This window comes from Trichosurus vulpecula, chromosome 2 (genome assembly GCF_011100635.1).
Source record: "Trichosurus vulpecula isolate mTriVul1 chromosome 2, mTriVul1.pri, whole genome shotgun sequence".
Taxonomy (NCBI): Eukaryota; Metazoa; Chordata; class Mammalia; order Diprotodontia; family Phalangeridae; genus Trichosurus; species Trichosurus vulpecula.
Window position 1 is genome coordinate 79853213 of NC_050574.1, and position 18140 is coordinate 79871352.

An 18140-nucleotide genomic window follows, 5' to 3' on the forward strand; every position below is an offset into this window, starting at 1 on the left:
GAGAGGACTAGTCCTTGAACCGAAGTCCCCAGTTCAGTGTGCTTTTGTCTGCATTACAGTATTCACCCAAGTGATACATGTAATCCTCATTTTCCTCCCTGTTCTTTCCCTAGCTTGACCTAAACAAAACCTTTGCTCGTGAGTCCTTTGTCTCTTGAGGACAGCAGAATAAAGAAGGGACTTGAGGAATAGAATCATGAGACTTTCTTTTTGAGGAACAAAATAATGCAGTAGGCTGACAGAGGGTTTGTGATTGCCCTGTACCTACCAGAAGCAAGTATAGCCCTTCCTAACAGTGCCTAACCATGGCTTCTGAGACTTAATGTTTACTTGGTTAGAGAGATAGTATATTCCAATATAAAAAGCACAAACTCCAGAGTAAAGAGACTGAGTTCTTTTAGCCCCATCACCAAGTCACCTAACCTCTCTGGGCCTCAGTTTCCATATCAAATTGGTATAGTATCTGCCCTGCCTGATTTGTAGGAATATTGGGATAGAGGATGATGTTCCTTTCTTCTTTTTGGCTGTTTGGTCAGTGGTGCAACTTTTCTCTACTTGAAACTAGAGAAGATCCTTCCTGTTTCCTGGCTCAGAGACAGAACCAATGAATTAATCAAATAATAAATGAAAAGACATTTATTAAGTATTATGTGCTAATGACTGTGCTTAGAGAAGGAAGTAGAGTGTATCCGCACTGTGGCAAGGCAGCTGGTGTGAAGATGGCCAGAGAGTAGAGCAAAGTGTAGCTGAAGCTGGCCTGAATATAGTGGACCATGTAATTTGTTCACCAGCTGGTACAGTGAGGCTTCTGGGCAGACATTTTGTAGCTTAAAAGAGTTAAGTCCTATGGGACATGATCTCAGGTCCTAACTGCGAGGAAGCTGGCACCACCATCACCATCCCCCCAAAGTGAAACAATTGGATTTGATCTATGGGGATATGGAGGGCTTGGAGGGGCGTGCGTGATCTGACCCTGACTTTTACACATCAAGGAATTAGGGCAGTACCCCCATTTCCTTACACTGGAGGTATCCATGGCCAGCAAGTAAAAGCAGCAGGGAAAGTTTCTATTGCTGGTATCTATGATGGTGGCCCTAAATGTACTTGACAGAATTGGAAGAAGTCTAGGAGACAAATAGAACCTCATTATAGCAGAGCAGTGTGGCTCTTGGTCTCCAGTGTCCTCTGGTATTTTTCCATTTTTACCTGTCTCTGTCATCTTTTGCTGTGTGAGTTGTCTTATGTGTCACCTATCTTGCCAAGCTGCCTTTAGTCTAGGGCAAAGAGAACATCTGTGGGACATGGCAGTAACAAATTTGTGAAGTCTTGGTCCTTGGCAGAACTTTTTGAACCCTTCCTTTTCCCTTAGGGCATGTAAGGTATCAGAGTTTAGGACACCTGATGTCCTGACCCTACCTAGAAGGAATCATCCTTGAACAGTAGTACAGTAGTAGTCTCATAAGGTCACAACAAAGATTCTTTTTTCTTACTTATTTAAGTGATGATGAGTGGGGCCTTTTGGTCACTTTTTTTGAGTACAGACTACAGGGGATCTGTAGGCCTGTGTTGCCAGTCCATTGCTTCCTGTGCTGGGAGTTATTGAGCTTTATGATTTAGCAATGCAAATGCTTTGTCCCCACAATTGTTTTTATTTGTATGTACTTTTGTTCTTTCTTGCTTGGTCCCTGGGAGATTTGAGGAACTGTGTTCCAGGAGCAATTTGAGCAGTCTGCAAATGCAAGGGATTCAATAAGCATTTATTAAGAGCAGACATTGTGCTAACCTCTAGAGGAACAAAGACCAAAACCAAATGTTCTCTCATCTCAAAGAACATTGTTATTTCTTCTACTGATGGAGAAGTGTCAGTGGGGTAGGGAATGACATGACAGATTTCCTTTGGTCAGATAGGAGAGCTCCAAGTGTAGGGGTGGCATTCCTCATCAAACATGGAGAAAAGGATAGGTTGTAAGTAGAGTGAGGCAGGAAGTATGGGTGCAGTTAGTGAAGATCTGACAAGGTCAGTCAGTCATTCACAAAGCACTTAAGTGCCTCTGTGCCAGGAACTGTGTAAGATGCTAGGATGACAAAGCAAAAATGAAGCACTCCTGCACTGATCATCTCAGAGGAGACTATATGTACATATGCAGAGCAGGCTTTGGATTCACTCTCCCAAACTACACTAACATTGGCAGGTTGGATTGCTGGAAGGGGCCAGTTACTTCTCCCCTCAGGGTTTTAAGGATAACCTGAGGAATTTATATGTGTGTGTGGGGGGGGGGACCGGGGAGTTCTAGTACAATAACTCTTGAGCCCCACCAATGTGTTTTCTCTATTGATTATCCATTCATATCAGTTATCTAGACAGACTTAATTAGCTTTTAGAAATAGTTTTTTTCTGGGGGGCGGAACCAAGATGGCAGCTGGAAAGCAGGCACTTGCGTGAGCTCCCCACCAGGTCCCTCCAAAAACCTATAAAAAATGGCTCTGAACCAATTCTAGAACTGCGGAACCCACAAGATAGCAGAGGGAAGCAGGGATCCAGCTCAGGACAGCCTGGATGGTCACTGGATGAGGTCTATTGTGCACGGAGCAGAGGGGAGCAGAGCTCAGCATGGGTGGCGGCAGAACCAATCAGATAGGGAGCCGGGCAGAACAGGCCCTAGCACACTGAATCAGTGAGCTGTGGCAGTTACCAGACTTCTCAGCCCACAAACACCAAAGACAACAGAGAAAGTTAGTGGGAAAAGCTGTGGGGACAGAGTTCGTGGTTCAGCCACCGCCCCAGGGGCAGCAGGGGCGGTGCAGCTACAGAACTACAGCTGCAGTTACTTCCGGCCCCAGGCCCACCTGGTGGGAGGAATTAAGTGGTGGATCAGAGCAGGAGTGCACAGCCTGCTTGAGATTTGTATCAGGTCTGGGTTGGTGGTTCTTGAGGAAGGAGGAGTGCTGGTGTGGCAGAGCTGGCTGTATAGAAATAGCTCTGAAATCAACAACGCATCCCCTCAAGCTTGGAACAAAGTACTCTTTGCTCTACAAGCAGTCATACCCCGACCAAAAACTCAAGGGTCAAGTAAGTTTGCTGGGAACATAGCCAGGCAGCGAAAACAGACTCAGATTGAGTCTCAGACTTTGGAATCTTTCTTTGGTGACAAAGAAGACCAAAATATACAGCCTGAAGAAGTCAACAAAGTCAAAGAGCCTACACCAAAAGCCTCCAAGAAAAACATGAACTGGTCTCAGGCCATGGAAGAGCTCAAAAAGGAGTTGGAAAAGCAAGTTAGAGAAGTAGAGGGAAAATTGGGATGAGAAACGAGAATGATACGAGAAAACCATGAAAAACAAGTAGTAACTTGCTAAAGGAGACCCAAAAAAATACTGAAAAAAAATTGAAGAAAACAACACTTTAAAAAATAGACTAACTCAAATGGCAAAAGAGCTCCAAATGGAAAAGGAGGTCCAAAAGACCACTGAAGAAAATACTACCTTAAAAATGAGATTGGAGCAAGTGGAAGTTAATGACTTTATGAGAAATCAAGATATTATAAAACAGAACCAAAGGAATGAAAAAGTGGAAGACAATGTGAACTATCTCATTGGAAAAACCATTGACCTGGAAAATAGATCCAGGAGAGATAATTTAAAAATTATTGGGCTACCTGAAAGCCATGATCAAAAAAAGAGCCTAGATACCATCTTTCAAGAAATTATCAAGGAGAACTGCCCTGATATTCTAGAGCCAGAGGGTAAAATAGAAATTGAAAGAATCCATCGATCGCCTCCTCAAATAGATCCCAAAAAGAAAACTCCTAGGAACATTGTTGCCAAATTTCCGAGCTCCCAGATCAAGGAGAAAATACTGCAAGCAGCCAGAAAGAAACAATTTGAATATTGTGGGGAAAAAATCAGGATTACACAGGATCTAGCAGCTTCCACGTTAAGGGACCAAAGGGCTTGGAATATGATATTCTGGAGGTCAATGGAGCTAGGATTAAAACCAAGAATCACCTACCCAGCAAAACTGAGTATCATGCTTCAAGGCAAAATATGGATTTTCAATAAAATAGAGGACTTTCAAGCTTTCTCAAGTGAAAAGACCAGAGCTGAATAGAAAATTTGACTTTCAAACACAAGAATCAAGTGCAACATGAAAAGGTGAACAAGAAAGAGAAATCATAAGAGACTTGCTAAAGTTGAACTGTTTTGTTTACATTCCTACATGGAAAGATGATGTGTATGATTCATGAGACCTCAATATCATAGTAGCTGAAAGGAATATGTATATATGTATGTGTCTATGTATGTATATGTGTGTGTGTGTGTGTATACACACATACATATAGAGAGAGACATATATAGACAGGGCACAGGGTGAGTTGAATATGAAGGGATGATATCTAAAAAAATAAAATCAAATTAAGGGATAAGAGAGGAATATATTAAGGGAGAAAGGGAGAGATAGAATGGGGTAAATTATCTCGCATAAAAGTGGCAAGAAAAAGCAGTTCTGTAGGAAGGGAAGAGGAGGCAGGTGAGGGGGAATGAGTGAATCTTGCTCTCATCAGATTTGACCTGAGGAAGCAATACCATACACACTCAATTGGGTATCTTACCCCACAGGAAAGAAGGAGGAAGAAGATAAAAAAGGGGGGACGATAGAAGGGAGGGCAGACGGGGAGGAGGTAATCAAAAACAAACACTTTCGAAAAAGGACAGGGTCAAGGGAGAAAATTCAATAAAGGGGGATAGGTTAGGAAGGAGCAAAACATAGTTAACCTTTCACAACATGAGTATTGTGGAAGGGTTTTACCTATATTGAATTGCTTGCCTTCTTAGGGAGGGTGGTTGGGGAGGGAAGAGGGGAGAGAATTTGGAAATCAAAGTTTTAAAAACAGACGTTCAAAAACAACAACAAAAAAAAGTTTTTGCATGCAACTAGGAAATAAGATACACAGGCAATGGGGCATAGAAATTTATCTTGCTCTACAAGAGAAGAAGAGAAAGGGGGATGGGAGGGGAGTGGGGTGATAGATGGGAGGGCTGACTGGGGAACGGGGCAACCAGAATATATGCCATCTTGGAGTGGGCGGGAGGGTAGAAATGGGGAGAAAATTTGTAATTCAAACTCTTGTGAAAATGAATGCTGAAAACTAAATATATTAAATAAATTAAATTTAAAAGAAAAGAAATAGTTTTTTTCCAAGGTGGCATGATAAGAACAGGTGGTATAAACATTCTCCTCAAAATTTTGGAACACTTAGCCACAAGTACATACAGAGGCCAGTAGAATGTGGGTTTAATTTTAGAAAGCTCATGTCAGGGGTAAACTTACAGCTTACAACTTCTGGAAGTCCTTTTTCCTCCTTAGTACGGCCCTTATGAAGTTTCTGTAAGTAGAGTTTTGAGGCTTTCCTTAACCCAGTGAATATAGTTTTTCTTTAGCTCCTGGTGCAGACATGACCAGCTCTTATGGCTATCTTTGGATCACTTCTAGGACATCAATGAGAAATTCTAAATATTCTGCCCTCTTGCAGTTATAGAGAAGGTGATGGAGAAGAGAGGAGGGACAGTCTCATCTCCCACTTCTAGCCCTCCAAAAGTTTCCCTTTAAGGAACTTGGCTGGATTGCTTCCCCCCCGCCCCCAAGTTGGCTCCATAGTGGAATGCCTAGGCCCCGAATTGGCTTGCTTATTTTATCCAAAACCCGCAGAGTGTGACTAAGTTTCTTAACCCAATCCAAATACACTTCCTCTATAGTGTCATTTCATTTCATCCAGTGGCTTTCATTCTTTTTAAATTGGCTAAGGACTTTTCATGCTTTGTTTAATGGTATCATTTAATTGATTCAATGAAAGTGTTCCCGTCTGATTAAGGTAGTTACCTGATGAAAGGCTGATCATAACATTTTCTTTTATAATATAGCACACAGTATAAACTTGGTACATGGTAGGCACTTAATAAATGCCATCTAAATGACATACTCTCCAGTTATATTTAATGTTGTATGTTATAGTTATCTGTGTTCAGGTTTTATTTTACTACTAGATTGTACTTTCCAGTAGGATAGGAACTTTATATTATCACTTAATTAATGTTTGTTTGAATGTATGTATATTATACTCTTTGGTCAGGATTTGGAACTGAAGGTAAGCAGAAATGATAAGGCCCTTATGAGTCATACCTCCTTTTCTCCTCAGGCTCCATTTCCTGGTGTTTGACACAGAAGAGGTCCATGATGTACTGAGGATCTGGGATGGACCTGTGGAGAGTGGCATCCTCCTAAAGGAGCTGAGTGGCCCCATGCTTCCCAGCAACATTCACAGCACATTCAGCTCTGTTGTCCTACAATTCAACACTGATTTCTTTACCAGTAAGCAGGGCTTTGCCATTCAATTCTCAGGTCAGTGCTCTCCCAATTCCAAGCTCTCCTCTATTCATTTAATTTTATTTCAGTTCAGCAGGCATTTATTTAGCCTTTTGATATCATTCTGCCCAGGAGCACTGGAGAAGAACCCATTCTTGTTCTTGGGTAGAGACAAGACTCATGCTGAAATAATTAGCCAGCAGGATGAAAGCATTCTATGATTAGTGACAAAATGAGGAATCCTGTCTAAAGGTGCTATGTGAGCTCAGAGATAAAGCACATTGGCTGCAGGAGTCAAGGAAGACTTAGTGGAGAAAGTAAGGCTTGAACTGCCTTCTGAAGGAAAGATAGACTTCTGATAGGAGAACATGAGCCTGGATGGTATTCCAGGTGAAGGCAAACTTCATGAACAGAGGAATAGAGGCAGGAATATGAAGAATATCTATAAGCTATATAGCTTATATAGTGCTTTCAGATTTATAAAGCACTTTATATGTGTTCATTAATTTCATCCTCATGACAACCCCGTGAGGTAAGTGCTGTGTCCCCTTTTACTCCTGAGGAAGCTGAAGGTGAGAGAGCTTGATTGTTTTGCCCAGGGTCATACATCTTGTCAGTGTGGGAAGGAGGATTCATACTGGGGTCTTCCTGACTCCAAGTCTGGGATGCTATGTACCGGGCCACCTACATGAGTGTGACCCTTATAGGGGATAATGAGGATGTCTGTTTGGTACTTCGTGTGGGCCTATAATAATAAGACTTTGATATAATGCTTTAAGAGAGTGCTTTATTTACATTGTCTCCTTTGAACCTTTTAAGGTAAGTAATTATAGGTATTATAAGGTAATTTTCTATGGTCATCCTGATTAATAAGTATTAAAGGGGGGAATTTGAACCCTTTCTGATTGCAATTCATCTCTCTATCCACTATCTATCTATGAGATAAATTTATTTATTTTCTATATTAGCTTTTGCCTTCCTGAGGCATAAACCTGTCCCCCATTTGACTTCTCATTCAGCCATCAAAGACTAGGTTAGACCCTTGACCCCATGTCTTAGCTGAGTTCTAGATGCTTATTTTCTTCAACTCCTCTCTATATAGCAATAGATTGAGGGAATTTCAATTCACGAGAGAACAGAGGCATAATTATGGGTATGCATTGTGGAGAGGAGGCAGAGGAACATAACAGTAGGACTAAAAAAATGAATTAAGGCATACTTTCCTACTGTGAATTTAGTTGTCCACGTCTTTTTGAGCACTTCCTGTGACAGCAACCTCACTACCACACAAAGCAAGCTGTTACAATGTTGGATGGCTCTAATGGCATAACAGGCCTTCCTTATATTGAATTAAAATTGGCCTCCCTCTAACTTATCATCGTTCTTAGGAGTCCCATAGAACAGGGCTGTCCAACCTTAGGTTTTTATTGAAACAATAGACAATATACTTTGATTTGCCATTTTAGTGAGAGCTCTGTGTAATTCGGCTTTGTTTACGAAAGCATTTGTGTAAATTTCTGTGCTTGTAGGTGGGCCGCATAAATCGCACTGGGGGCCACATGGGGCACGTAGGCCACATTATGGATAGCCCTGACATAGAATATGAAAAATCCCTTTCCCCCACAATAATTCTTCCAGTATTTGTAGAAATTGATCATCTTAGGACTGAGTTTTTTCTTCTTTTCTTCTCCAAGCTAAACATCCCAGGTTCCTTCATTTCCTTATATAAAATGGTTTAAATCTCATTAGCATCCTGGTCATTTTTCTCTGAATATACTTAACTTGTAAACATGCCTCTTAAAAATGTGGTGCCCAGAACTGGATTCAGCACATACGTAATTTGACAAAGTCAGAGTACAATGAAGATGTCACCTGCCTTGACTTGAACTCTCTAGTCTTCTGTTTTTTAAAATTGTATTTAATATTTTTAAATAAAAAAAAATCTGCTTTCTCTCCCTCCACCCCATTGAGAATGAAAGAAAAATAAAACCCCTGTTACAAACATGATAGTGAAGCAAAACTAATTTCTCCATTAGTTGTTCCAAAAAATATATGTATGTCATTTTGCAATCTTGAGTCCTTTACCTCTCTATCAGGAAGTGGGTAGCGTGTTTCATTATTAATCTTCAGCAGTCATGTTTGGTTATTACACTGAGAAGTACTTGACACTTTCAGAGTTGTTTGTTTTTAACATATTGTTGTCACTGTATAAATTTTTCTCCTGGTTTTTGTTCACTTTACTCTGGATTACTTTATGCAAGTTTTCCCAGTTTTTTCTGAAAACACCCCCTTCGTCATTTTTTTCACAGTATAATAGTAACATTCATATACCATAACTTATTTAGCTGTTCTTCACTTTATGGGTACTTTCTCAAGTTCACATCATTTGCCACCCAAAAAGAGCTATCAGTATTTGTGTATATTTTTATTTAGAGTCTGTTTGGCTTAGGACCAATCCCTCTCTTAATCTTTGTTGTTGTTGAGTCACATCAGTCATGTCTGACTGTTCATGACTCCATTTGGAGTTTTCTTGGGAAAGATATTAGAGTGGCTTGCCATTTCCTTGCTTATTTTACAGATGAAGAAACTGAAGCAAACAGTTAAGTGACTTGCCCAGGGTCACATAGCTAGTAAGTGTCTGAGGCCAGATTTGAAGTCAGGTCTTCCTGACTCCAGGCCCAGCTCTCTATCCATTGCACCACCCAGCTACCCTTCCTTTAATTCCCCCTTCTTCTTTCTCTCCTTTTCCTTCCATTTCACTATTTAGTGAAATGTATTTCCCTACCCAACTGTGTGTGTGTGTGTGTGTGTGTTCTTCCCTCCTTTGATCAGTTCATATGAGAGTGAGGTTCAAATGTCAGTTACTTCCCCATAACCCCTCCCCCTTTTTTAGATGTATAATTGCATATCCTATAATGGACAGGATTTCCCCTAACCACCCTATTTCACCCCACCTCCCTTCCTAGTGTATCTCTCCTCCTTTCTTACCGTTCTTAAGATCATCAAGAATCACCTCTAGATGTTGTCTAAATTACTCTTGCACTATGACCTCTGTTGGTGATGATGATGGGGTTCAGATGAGATACATATTAGAATGTGAGCAGTTTATCTTTTTTTAGTCCTTTATCATTGTTTGATGATTATCTTTTTATGTTTTTCATGACTTCAGTGTTTGAAATTGAAAGTTTCTACACAACTCTGTCTTTTAATCAGAAATGTTTGGAAGCCCTCTATTTCATTAAAGCTCTATTTTTTTCCCTGGCAGAATTGTGATCAGTCGTGCTGGGTAAATTATTCTTGGCTGTAAGCTTATTTTCTTTGTTTTTGGAATATCACATTCCAAACTCCCTACCCCTTTATAGTTGTCAGCTAAATTGTATGTAATCCTGACTTTGGGTCCTTGGTACTTGAATTATTTCTATCTGATTCTTTGCAGTATTTTTTCATTGACCTGAAAGCAGTGAATTTTGGTGATAGTATTCCTGCATATTTTCATTTGGGAGTTTTTTCAAGAGGTGACCAAAGGATTCTTTCTGTTTCCGCTTTACTCCCTGGCTCTAAGAGATTTCTTTTTTTAAGTTCTCTTGAAATAGTTTATCTAGGCTCCTTATTTTTTTTGGTCATAATTTCCATGTAGTCCAATGGTTCTTATTTTTTTTTGCCTTGATCTCTTTTCTAGGGCACTTGTTTTCACTATGAGATATCTTAACATTTTTTTCTATTTTTTATCTCTTAATTTTGCTTTAATATTTCTTGTTATTTCATGGAGTCATTGGCTTCTGTTTGGTCCATTCTGATTTTCAGGGAGTTTGTTACTTCAAGGTTTTATACCTCTTCTGCCAAGTTGTTAATTACCTTTCCAATTCTTTCTTCCATAACTCTCATTTCTTTTCCATTTCTCCCTTTAGTACTCTCATTTCATTGCTGAAAACATTTTTAAAAATCATTTTATTGGTGAAAACATTTTTAAAATTTTTTTTAAACTTTTGATTCATCTGTTCCAGAAATTCTAGTTCAAGTTGTGCCCAGTCTATATTTTTTTCTTTTTCTTTGAGTTTATGTTTATAAATGTTTTGCAGTCATTCTCTTCTTTGGAATTTGTTTTTAAGTATCCTTTTTACCCTAAGAGCTTTTTATGGTGGGATTCTTTTTTCGTTTGCTCATTCTTCCAGCCAATATTGACTGCAGCCTTTTTAGAGCCAGCCTCTGTATACTTTTGGAAGGAAGGCCTGAGCCAGTCCTGTTGCTGCTTCTCTGGGATATTGAGTATTGTTATCTCAGGATTTCAGGGACAATTCAAGCTGAGGACCTGCAGGCTTTTAGTGCTCCCAGAGTGGCCTAATGTAGAACAAAATCTGACTATTGCCCAATAGTCTGAGCTATGGATGTTCTTGATCTCAGTCTGGGTCTGAGCAACAGTAGATTACTTTTGGACTCAGCTACTGTCAGCTAGCTGGGAAGCTTTGCTGGTTCAGAGTGACAGAACTACAGGCTTCCCTTTGGTGCCATGGTTATTCCTCTGAAGGCTTCAGACTGGGCTAAAAGCTGTAACTGAGACTCTGCTCTGCTCTTGGGACCTGAGCCACATTACTTCTGAACTTCTTCCTCTCTTTTACGTTGCCTAGGGCCTGTACCTACTTATTGCCCCTCCTTAGTCTAACCCAAACTTGTAACCTTGACCTGGGTGATGGATGACAAAGATTTCACTTTACAAATGGACCTACACCATGCTGGGGTATGAGTCTAGGACCTACCCTCATCCTGGTATAGTCTCGTCTTGGGCACTGGGGTGCTTTATGTGGTTACTCCTGGGCAGACCCCATCCCTGGTATCCACAAACCTCTCTGTCCCCCTGTGGTAACCTGTGCTGTCACTGTGACATTTTCTTGGATTTCCTGATTGGGGTTTGATTTTCTGCGTTTTCTAGGTCTTGTTGGAGGAGTTTCATCAGGGAGCTCACTGCACTTCCTCCTGCTACTCTGCCATGTTGGCTTCTCCTACTGTAGTGTTCTTTTAATGGAATGTAAAATCACATTATCCTTTAACCATTCACATTTTACTTGATTCATAGGACTTACCACCAACCAAGATCTAGGGTTTTTTTAATATACAAACTACTCTCTAGGTAAGTCTTTTTTCTTTGTGTATGTAACAATCGATTGACTCTAAATGTAGAACTTCCTGTTTATCTCTGTGAACTTTCATTTTGTTAATGTTAGTCTGCCTAACATCTTCCTCTGAAGCATTTTGCTCTGTGAAGATAAGGATAGCATTTTCTCTTCTTGTTTCTCATCTCTTTTTGTTCTACTCACACCAGCTTCATCTCTGAATGCTTTGGGGAGAATGTGGCTTAGATGGGTCTCATGCTAATTTTCTTTAGATTTGTATTTGTCTCCAATCATTTTTGCTGTTTTATAAGATTGTCTTCCCAGCCGAACTCCTGGTTTGATGCCTTGCTCCCGGCTCCCTAAGCTGCCTGACAGATTGAGACATTCTCAGTCACCCAGACTCACAAACTCAGCATCATCTTGTTCCTCTCCTGCCTTTATTTCCCATACACAGTATGTTGCCAAGTCTTAAATTTTCTAATTTCACAATGTTTCTCATCTCTTATGCTGAGAATGTGGCTTTGTGAGAGCAGACCAGCATCTTATAGGGCTGGCTCATTTTGGCAGTAGGAGAAAATGCTTCCTGTTGGTCCAGACAGCATACTTTACAGACAGCTCTTAGTTTGAGTTTCCACCACAAGGAAATGCCACTGAGTATCCACAGTCTTTCTGCCCTGTCAGCCCTCTGGACCTACAAATTCTCTGGATGAGTTGATAAGCTTCCCAGGTTTTTGTTTAAAGTCTGTTTATCAATATATAGTTCTAAGATGGGAGATTCATATCTAATAAGGAGGGGGTGGAGTTCCTTCCACTTCTTAATGAGGATAGTCCCTTATTGTCGCGTGGATTATAGTGTCTCATTCTATCAGAAGAATTTGGATCCTACTCTAGATCAGACTAAATAGATTTCAGATTTTCTTGTGAAGAGAATAGGCAGAGAGGGTGTGTGTGGGGGGAGGGGTGGGGGTGTGCAGGGGGTACATTGAAGAGGAATGAAAAGTTTTGGAACAGTCTCTGGGGTAGGTGGGAAAGCATATTCATTAGGAAATTATAAAAGGATTGCCTTGCTACATTGAGGGCCTAGTTGAGGTTAGGTAACATAAATTTGTAGTGAGCAGTTAGGATGGTTTTCTGATTTTCTCCAGCTTCATTTAGCAGTACATTAATAGGCATAAATGTGCTGGATGGTGGTCAAAATCCGTCACTGGGCAGAGTGTAGTAGGACAAGATGGGCTATAGCATAAGAGGGCAGGAGAATTGAGAGAAGAGGACAGTGATGCCAAACTTCAAACCTAAATCACTTCTACTATCTTCCTCCTTCTCACAGTCAATAAACATTTATAAGCATTTTCCTGTGTGCCAACCACTGAGCTAAGCACTGGGGATTCAAAGAAAGGAGAAAGACAGTTCCTGTGTTTGAGGAGCTCACAATCTAACAGGAGAGACAACATACAAACCATTATGTACAAACAAGCTATATACAAGATAAAGGCAAATAATCCACAGAGGGAAGCCACCATAACAGAGGTCTGGGGAACGCTTCCTATAGAAAGTAGGATTTTCGCTGAGACTGGAAGGAACCCAGGAGGCAGAGATTATAGGGAGAACATTCTTGGCATGGGGAACACCCAGGGAAAATGCTTAAAGTTGGGAGATGGAGTGTTTTGTTTGAGAAATAGCCAGCTGCCAGTATCACTAGATCAGAGATTACATATTGGGGGTAGGGTGAAGGAGTAAAGTATAAGAAGAATGAGAAGGTGTGGGTAGGAGTGGTAAGTTATGAAGGGCTTTGAACGCCAAATATATATTTTATTTATATTTATATTAGATCCCAGCAGTGATAGGGAGCCACTAAAGTTTATTGAGTAGAGCGGTGAGATGGGCAGACCTAGTGATTAGGAAAATCACTTTGACCATTTAGTGGAGTATCAACTGGAGTAGGGAGAGACTCATGTCAAGCAGCTAACCATCAGGCTATTGGAATAATGCAAGTATGAGGAGATGAAGGCCTGTGCCAAGGTGGTGGCAGTATCAGAAGAGGCATGGACATATGCAAGAGATGTTATAGAGGTGAAATTAACAGGCCTTGGCAACAGATTGTGAGTGGGGAGTGAGACAGAATGAGGAGTTAAGGGTGACTCCTAGATTGAAAGCCTGGAGGACTGGGAGGATGGTTGGTGGTATCAAAATAATAGGAATGTTTGGAGGAGAGGAAGTTTGGGGTGAAAGATAATGACTTCAGTTTTGGACATACTGAGTTTAGGATGACTATAGGACATCCAGTTTGAGATGTCTAATAAGCTTTTGGAGAGGTTAGACTGGAGGTTAGCAGGGAGTCTGGATAATGATTTGAGAATCATCAACATAGAGATGATAACTGAATCCAGGTGAACTGATGAGATAAATAAGCGATTTCATATAGAGAGAGAGGAAAAAGGGAAGAGGTCCTAGGTTATAGTCCTGAGGAACACTTAGAGTTATCAGGTATGACTTGGATGAAAATCCAATAAAAGAAACTGTGGAGTGGTCAGATAGCTGGGAGGTAAACTAGGAAAGAGTAGTGACCTGACAACCTAGAGAGTATCAAGGAGAAGAGTGTGATTGACAGTGTCAACGGCTGCAGGGAAGTCAAGAAGGATGAGGATTGAGGAAAGGTCATTAGATTTTGTAATTAACAGATCATTGGTAATTTTGGAGTAGATGGGTAGGTGGCACAGTGGATAGAGAGCTGGACCTGGAGTCAGGAAGACCTGAATTCAAATCCGGCCTCAGATACTTACTAGCTGTGTGATCCTGGGCAAGTCACTTAAACCTGTTTACATCTGTTTCCTCATTTGTAAAATGAGCTGCAGAAAGAAATGGCAAACAACTCCAAGAAAGCCCCAAATGGGGTCATGAAGAGTCAGACACAACTGAAACTACTGAACAACAGCAACGACTTTGGAGAGAGCACTTTCATAGATGAATGATGAGGTCAGAAGCCAGACTGTAGAGAGTTAAGGAGAGAGGAGAGGAGAGGAAGTAGAGCCCTTATTATAGACATCCTTGTCAAGGTGTTTAGCTACAAAAAGCAGGAAAGGTATGGAACAATCATTAGCAGGGGATGGATGGATCTAGTAGGTTTTTTGAGGGTTTGAGAGGCATAGGTATGCATGTAGGCAGTAGGAGAGCATAGTGGATGGGGAGAGATTGAAGATAGTTGAAAGGGGGGCAGATATAGAGGGGGCAATCTGTTAGAGAAGATGGGGTAAAATGGGATTTCTTGTGCATGTAGACAGGTTTGCCTTGACAAGGAGAAGGGTCACCTCATGTGAGTCAGGGGTGAAGGAGGAAGTCGTGGCAGAAATCATCTGGGTGATGTAAAATAGGGAGGAAAGTTGAAGAAGGAGGTCTCAGAGAACATGAAACAATATGCTCAGTTTAGAGGGGAAACAGGAGGGAGTTAGACAGTCCTTTACCTTCCTAATTAATTCTCTTTCCCACCAGTCGGTCAATAAACAATTATTAAACCCCTGCTTTGTGCCAGGCACTGTGGTAAGTGCTGAGTATACAAATACAAGAGCTTACATTGGAATGGGGGAAGACAACACACAAAAAGCAGCTGAAAAGGAGGATTGGAAAATGAGGGAGAATGCAGGAGGAAAAAGGGGTAGCAGAAGAAGGCACTTAGTATGAGGGGCATGAAGGAAAGTCCAGAGAAGCCCCAAAGCAGTATAGCTGCTAGGAAATGAAGGGCCTCTTCCTTTAAAGGGAGATTTTGGAACCCTTGGCTCAGCCATCTAATCAGAGGATCAGAAAGTACTGAAGAGATGTGAGTGCCATGGCTGATCTGATCTTGCAATATGATAAGATTTCCCAATGAAGAGGTTCCTAGGTCATGATGGAAAAGTCCACAGAAGTCCAAACACAGTGTAATTGGTGAGAAATAAGGAGCTGTTGTATGAACCTTCTTTTATTGCCACAGCCACTGTATATATTTCCTCTATTTTCTTTAGATCTCTCTAAGTTCCTTCTCCAGCTACCCTTCCTGTTGAAGACTCTTACTTTACCAAAAAAAAGAAGCCAGTCATATACTCTTTTCACCCTTTCTTTTAATGCCTCCTACATAAACCTCTCTCTCTTCCTTTACTTTTTGATGAAGAGGTGGCCCTTTACTAAAGTCAACCTTCTGTATGTACCCCTGATCTATTTCCCTCCCTTGTTTTCCTCCAAATATACTGTCATCTTCCCCTTTTCTAATCTTCAATCTTTCCCCGTCTTCCTTATTACCTGGATACATGCCCAAATCTCCTCTAACTAGATCCTACCCTTCCTGCTATCATGTTAAAACTCTTCTCCTTTTCTAAGCTAAAATTCTTGGAAAAAAAAGCATCTATGCTCATTACTTCCTTTCCTCACCTCTAAGTGCTCTGCAGTCTGACTTTCATACTAATGAAACTGACGCTGCACTTTGCACAGTTACCAATTTCACATTTGCCAATTCTTGACCTGTCTGCAGCTTTTGACACTGTCGATCACCATCCTCTGATGAATATTGACTCCTGTTGGGGTTTGTGACCCTTCTCTTTGATGGTTCTCCACTTACCTATCTGAGTGACCCTCAGTCTCTTTGCTGGATCTTGAACCTTGTCACTCCTCACTACAGGTATCCCTCTGAGTCTTGACCTAGGCCCTCTTCTCTTTTTTCCTCTATATTCTGCAACTTGATCTCATTAACTTCCATGAGTTCAGTATCATCTTTATGTCTCTTCACCTATACTCTTTCATCACAGACTGCCTATTGTACATTTGATGTCTGATGGGCACCTTAAACTAATAGACACCTCAAACCAAACATATCCAAAATAGCAACCGTTATCTTTTCCCCCAATTATTTTTCTATCCCTCTTAACTCCTTCATTTGCCCAAATTTATCACCTCAGTGTCATCCTCAGCTCTTCACTTACCCAGCCCACACCTATCCAATCAGTAGCTAAATTTTATTTTTTTTGTCTCCCCCCAATCTCTCACATATTTTTATATACACACACACACACATATATATATATACACACACACATACATATATATACATATATACATGTATATATACACATATATATCTTCGTCATTTTTTATCGTGCCAAATTACAAAAGAACTAAAATGACTTTTTTAGTTTTTATCTCCTACCCTACCTTTCCCAATTGTAGTTTTCCATGAATTATTAAAAATTTATTTCATAACATTGACATATAGTCAGCCCTCCGGGGATAAGCTTACTGATCTTACTTCTAGCCATATGAATTTTAATTCCTTTAATTTTCCTACAAATCTTAGTAAACTTTGAAAGAGTTAGTAAAAGTTGAGCAAAATTGAACTCAATATAAATGATTATGTACTTGTTTTCTTACCATAAACATTTTTCTATATTATCTTTAGATTGAAAGCAACAAGCCTACAAAGGTTTGTGTTCATAACTGTCATCATTATTATCAAAATACCTTCATTAAGTTTCTACTTGAATTTACTGGGAGAGATTTACAAATATTTTGGTGAGGAGTGAGTGCTTTTTAGATTCATGGGTCAAGCCTACATTAATGGGGTGTGTGTGTGTGTGTGTGTGTGTGTGTGTGTGTGTGTGTGTGCATAAGATAGGGAATGAGTTTTTAATAAGTTTTGTGTAGAAACTTTTCAAGTGTTGGATGGCAGTTGAATAATGATGGTGGTAAGATAGTGATGTGATAGTAAATGAGGTTGTAATCTAATGATGATGTTGTAGTAAAGGTGAGGTTGGGGCTGTGGGCTTGCCTGTCAAAGAGATAGACACACATCCAATGATATTCTTTCTTTTTCTCTAGTGTCTACAGCAACCTCTTGTAATGACCCTGGCGTTCCTCAAAATGGGAGTCGGAGTGGTGATAGCAGGGAAGCAGGTGACTCCATTGTGTTCCAATGTGACCCTGGTTATGCACTCCAGGGAATGGCCCAGATCAGCTGTGTGAAGATTGAGAACAGATTCTTCTGGCAGCCGGACCCCCCCACGTGTATTGGTAAAGAAGAGCTGGTTGGCAGAATTTTTTCCTTTTATTTCTTTAATGTCCTTTAGCAAAAACAGAATGAAGAAAACCCAAAAATGAAATGGCAGCCAACTATCAATTACTCACGATGGAATGAGGGGAGAAAAGAACCTGAATAAATGAAAGCTACCAAAAATTCCTAACCATCATTCCTTCTTCAACCTAAATAGTCACTAAATCTGATCAAATGTTGCTTACATACAGTTGTGAATTTCCTCTCTGTACCTGGTCTTATTTCCATCCTTCTTGGCAATGGGTATGGAGGTGGCCAGGAAGAAGGGCAAGTTGAGGACTTTAAAATCCACACTGGATAGGAAACCCCTGGAACTTGTAAATCTTTGGAGAGTTAGCTAAGTTTGAAATAGCTTCCCTGTATGAAGGAGTGTGATGTGGAAAAGTCCTGAATTTGGAGTCTAAAGAACCTGAATTAAAATCCCAGTTGTGCCAGTGTGACCATGGGGAAGTCAGGCTGGTGATAATGGGGCTTGTACTTTGGTATTGGCAATGGAAATAGAGAGACAGGAACAGATATAATATGAGAGATAAAATAGAAGAGACAGAGAGAACTTCACAGTTACAAACATGGAAAACTGGAGGAATAGTATTATCACTGA

At 40.5% G+C, this 18140-nt stretch overlaps 1 protein-coding gene across 1 annotated transcript in view; it reads left to right on the forward strand.

The window, feature by feature from the left end:
* The window catches only part of CSMD2 (CUB and Sushi multiple domains 2), an 842922-nt gene that overhangs the window by 621590 nt on the left and 203192 nt on the right, over positions 1-18140 (forward strand). Inside the window, exons 26-27 of the mRNA XM_036743760.1 lie at positions 6195-6397; positions 17308-17499. Of these exons, the coding sequence (XP_036599655.1) occupies positions 6195-6397; positions 17308-17499 (395 nt within the window). The remainder of the gene's footprint in view (positions 1-6194; positions 6398-17307; positions 17500-18140) is intronic.